The sequence below is a fragment of the Scylla paramamosain genome, chromosome 38 (assembly GCF_035594125.1).
Source record: "Scylla paramamosain isolate STU-SP2022 chromosome 38, ASM3559412v1, whole genome shotgun sequence".
NCBI lineage: Eukaryota > Metazoa > Arthropoda > Malacostraca > Decapoda > Portunidae > Scylla > Scylla paramamosain.
Window position 1 is genome coordinate 15,391,235 of NC_087188.1, and position 5,000 is coordinate 15,396,234.

Below are 5,000 nucleotides of genomic sequence, written 5' to 3' on the forward strand. Positions count from 1 at the left end.
CTTACTTTTCTCAGTTTTTTTCTTGTTTTTCTGCTTCTTTTTTTCTTTCTCTCCCTCGTGCCGCGTTCGCTCCACTTCAAGATTCTCTCCATGTCTACAATCTTTTCCTCTTCCCCTTGTGTCGTTCTCTCCTCCTCCTCCTCCTCTTCTCCCTTCTGTCCTCCAACACCTATCTTTCGCATTCTTTTCCAAAACTTTCCTTACTTTTTTTAGCCTCTTAAGTGTGTGTGTGTGTGTGTGTGTGTGTGTGTGTGTGTGTGTGTGTGTGTGTGTGTGTGTGTGTGTAGACTATTAAACTTCTTATTAATATGTAAATCTATGTACTTTTTATTTGCTTTGATTTTTTTTATTCATTTATTTATTTATTTTCATGTGTTTGATGTACGTTCACGTGCGTCTGTCTCTTCACACACAGGTTGGAGGGAGACGACGGGCGCGTGTTTGGCAGAGAGTGGCCTGGTGAGTGTACGTTGGCCTATGCTTGTCGTGCACACGCCCCCCAGAATGGAAACGTACACATCACACGTACACATGAGATTCCAGTAAGTGTGTGTGTGTGTGTGTGTGTGTGCGCTGTCGTATTTCCTTTTCCTTAACTTTCATATTGATAATTTTCTCGTGCATTATCCATAAACTATATAAAGAGTTGCCTAATATTCAGTCACTTAATATTCTATTACATCCATACCCATCACATTCATCTGTCTCTGTTTTTCAGGTTCACCAAGTCCATATGCTTTAGAAAAACTGCTGTCACTTTCAAAACATACGCTCTCCTTCTCTACCACGGCGTTCCTATAGGAGAAACACCCACATACACCTTCCACCAGCCTTACATGCCCATACCCCTACCCACGCCGCCCACCATACGCCCCAGGTTACCCCCGTGGAAATTTCGCACGCATAGACCTGGTGGTGGGTTAGCTTGGTGGAAGAGGAGGAGGAGGAGGAGAAACCAGGAGATATTGGCATTGCGAAAGATGAAGAGGAAAGCGAGAAGACTTGAGAGGAGGAGTAAGAGGAAGCGGAGGGAGAAAGTGGATGCGTTTGAACTTTACTGGAGGTGGAAGATGCGGCTGGCTGGTATAGGGACGAGTGAGGAAAGGAGGAGAAGGGAAGCGGAGGAAGGAAGTGAAGGAAGTGAAGGAAGACACCAAGATCTAATCCTGAAAGAGAGAGGTCTGCGAGAAACAGGGGAGGGAAAATTGGAGGTAATCCCGAAATGGAGGAGGGAGGGAGAGGCGGGAGAAACGAGGGAAGAGGGAGAGACAGCACTGCGAATAGAGAGCGAGAACACGAGACTGCACATGCGGAGAGAACGAGTAACAAGCAAAGAAACGAGAGACACTGGGGACATTGAGAGACTGGAGTGGCGGAACAGAAGAGGCAGGGAAAGACAACAACATCGAACTCACACAATAAGCAACACCGAACTCGATTCAAAACCCGCAATAGGGGATATTGTCGAGGCAACATCCCAGGAGCCTTCCTTCGCCTGGGGGGGCAACGCAACCATCCAGGGGGTAAGACAGCTCCTCGGGCTCTACTCTAACAACCACACCCTGGTCTTCCCCTGTGACGCCCTTGCCCCGGCAGGCTTCTACAGTGTTCGCCTGGTCGCTCCTGAACTCGCGACAGAGAGCGCCAGGCTGATTGTGTCCTCCATGTGGTTCCAGGTGAGAGAGAGAGAGAGAGAGAGAGAGAGAGAGAGAGAGAGAGAGAGAGAGAGAGAGAGAGAGAGAGAGAGAGAGAGAGAGAGAGAGAGAGAGAGAGAGAGAGAGAGAGAGAGAGAGAGAGAGAGAGAGAGAGAGAGAGAGAGAGAGAGAGAGAGAGAGAGAGAGTGTGTGTGTGTGTGTGTTTATGCTTAAATGTGAGTATATTTTTGTACCTCTATACATATTAAACGAACAAGAAAATTACTTTCGTTAATTTTCTAAAGCAAGAGAGAGAGAGAGAGAGAGAGAGAGAGAGAGAGAGAGAGAGAGAGAGAGAGAGAGAGAGAGAGAGAGAGAGAGAGAGAGAGAGAGAGAGAGACCAAAGCTTTTCAACTTCCATTCACATCAAGACAGGAAAAAACTACTTTCATTAACTTTTCTTCACCGCACGTCGCTATTTTTTCTCTCTCTTTGTGCAGGTGGACTGGAGTGCCGAGTTCGCTATACAGGTGAACAGGGCCAGCATACAGCCTTGCTACACACACTTGAAAGTGAGTGTGAGCTACCCATACTGCACTGCTAAGAAGGAAATGGACAAGGTGCGGGTGTATGCACGCCTGCCCGCTAACGTCACTTCCGCTAACAGACCTGTAGTGGAAAGGTGAGTCTATTGCTGTGTGTGTGTGTATGTGGGGACAGTCCCTGTATGAAACACACCTACCTATTTGTACTGTATTCTGTTATATTCATCTACCACTATTTGGGAACCAATTCCTTCCTATTTCTTTTTCAGATCTTTTCAGAATTGGCACTTATGTACTTTGGGATCTGTTATTAAATTTATGTTCTTCCTCCTAAGCACGAATATTTGTACTGGCGTATAAAAAAAAAAAGTACACCATCTCTTATTTAATCACACCTGTAAATACATCTCCCTTTACCTGAGCTTGATTAACACCTCTGCCGCAGATACGTGTCAGAGGTACCAGTGAAGCAGAACGAGAAACACGTTCGCTTCGACTGCAATGTGTTCGAGAGAGAGGCGACTGAGTATTGCTTCGTGTACGTAAACACTGCTCGAACTAATGTCACCTCTATAGTTCGTCGCCAGTGTGTCCCTTACTACAAGCCGAATGGTGAGTACCTGCGTAGCTTTTCTAGGGGGGTTTCCTTATGGCTTGGAGCAGCTGGGGTAAGCCTGTGGGTGATACTTGTTTGGTTTATTGCTGGTTCCTTAATGGGATGTACTTTTTTTTGTTGTGGTAATATTTTTTTTTTCCGAGTGTCTTGTGGGATGTAGTATTTGGGATGTATATTTTCTATTTAGTTTGCAATGAATACTTTTATTTTTCTGGGTGTTTGTTTTACGAGGGTGAAATAGCTGGGTTAATCTTAGGGTGTCTAGATACTGGGGCTTGATTTAGGGCTGAGTGGCTGGGTTAAGATTTTTAGGGGCTGAGTGGATGAGTTAGGCTTAAAGGTAAGGCGTTGTGCAGGTCATGACTTTGTAACCTTCTCAGTGTGTCCTTTCTCAGACTACATCGATCGACACCCACTCACTCCCTTGTCAATAAAGCGGCCATGCACCTCTCCCTCTCCCTCTCCCTCTGACGTAACCCTATCATTGACAATTTTCGGAAGAGTGAAAGGAGATATACTCGTACAAGTAATAATAGTGAGTAACTGGATATATTTTCTATCGCCTTCATTACGACAAATATCGCCTAAACTAATGGCGTTCGGAGTGAAATTAAACAGAACATTATACACACTAAGACGCAAAGCAACATAAAGACAAACAAAGGAAGAACAAAACAGTATTAGATCTGTTGGCTCTTGCGAGACTAATAAGATATACTATGGATTTTGAAATAAAAGACGTAAGATCGTAAAAGCAAAGGAATATGATGTTTGCAGAGTGTTATGTGTTATAAAAATGTAGTTTATACAGACTGATGAAATAGAGAGATAGAGAGAGAGAGAATAATAGATTAATTTCGTATTTTTAAGAGTATTTGACAAGCTTAATAAGTGTCTGAAAGTTTGTAAGGGATTATGGGAAAAGGAATACGCAAGAATGAAAGAGTTAAAGTGATGAGAGGAAGGGTTGAGTGTGTTAAGTGTGATGTGTCATGTTGTCGTGTTTCTAACGTGCGTACGACACTTCAGGGACAGATTAGGGGCAGGTGAGGTAGCATGCTAATGAGAAATTACGCCAAGTGTGATTTATAATGTAGTCCAGCTTTTATTTCTTATCCTCTCTCGTTTTTATTGCGTTATTTTTTTCTTCTCTATTTTTTTCTTACTGTTATGTGTCTTTCGTGTTTAGTTTCTTATTTTCTTTTTCTTTTTACTTCTTTAAGTATTCCGTTCTTTCACGTCGCCAGTTCAGATGTGATTAACTTCTTTCTCTCTCTCTCTTTTTCTCTTTTTTTTTTTTCTTAAGCTTTCTTATCGTGTCACTGGTGAGTACTTTTGTCATAACCACCCGACCTTTCTCTCCTCCTCCTCCTCCTCCTCCTCCTCCTCCTCTTCCTCCTCTTCCTCCTACTTTCCTCCAACACCTTATATCTCCGCATTCTTTCCCAAACTTCCACTCCCAATTTTTTTTACATCCTAAGTGTGTGTGTGTGTGTGTGTGTGTGTGTGTGTGTGTGTGTGTGTGTGTGTGTGTGTGTGTGTGTGTGTGTGTGTGTTATAAGGTTGAGGAAATCTGCTCTAAATGGGTGATCGTAAAGTTAATTACAAGACTCGTATGGAAAAATGAAAAGAAATATGTACTAGAGAGAGAGAGAGAGAGAGAGAGAGAGAGAGAGAGAGAGAGAGAGAGAGAGAGAGAGAGAGAGAGAGAGAGAGAGAGAGAGAGAGAGAGAGAGAGAGAGAGAGAGAGAGAGAGAGAGAGAGAGCTGCTTAATTCGGGTAAGACAAACTTCCCATAACTCATACCTTTTAACAACGAGGACACACACACACACACACACACACACACACACACACACACACACACACACACACTCATATTTACCCAAGGGCGTACAGGACACGTGCCCAGGGACATGCACACTCCAGGGGTCTCGTATTTCGCCAATAGTCACACGAACAATGTACAAACACGCACTTTTCTGTAAATGACATAATAGTACGCGGGAATCAATACCCCTCGCGCCGCGCACCACGTCAAGTCTGCCAGATTTGTGTGCTGAATGGAAGGCACGTTAAACAAGAGCGTGCATAAAGGAAGCGTGGTATTCCGGGATGCGTGTTGGACAGAAACCGTGGTAATTCTCACCCTCGTTAAACATGAACCGTGGTAGCTCGGATCTTAGTTAAACAGAAACAATGCAT

The 5,000-nt window shown here is 44.0% G+C and overlaps 1 protein-coding gene across 1 annotated transcript in view; it reads left to right on the forward strand.

Moving 5' to 3' along the window:
- The window catches only part of LOC135091918 (uncharacterized), a 24,675-nt gene that overhangs the window by 477 nt on the left and 19,198 nt on the right, over window positions 1-5,000 (forward strand). Inside the window, 4 exon segments of the mRNA XM_063989983.1 lie at window positions 416-542; window positions 719-1,676; window positions 2,135-2,316; window positions 2,625-2,791. Of these exon segments, the coding sequence (XP_063846053.1) occupies window positions 416-542; window positions 719-1,676; window positions 2,135-2,316; window positions 2,625-2,791 (1,434 nt within the window).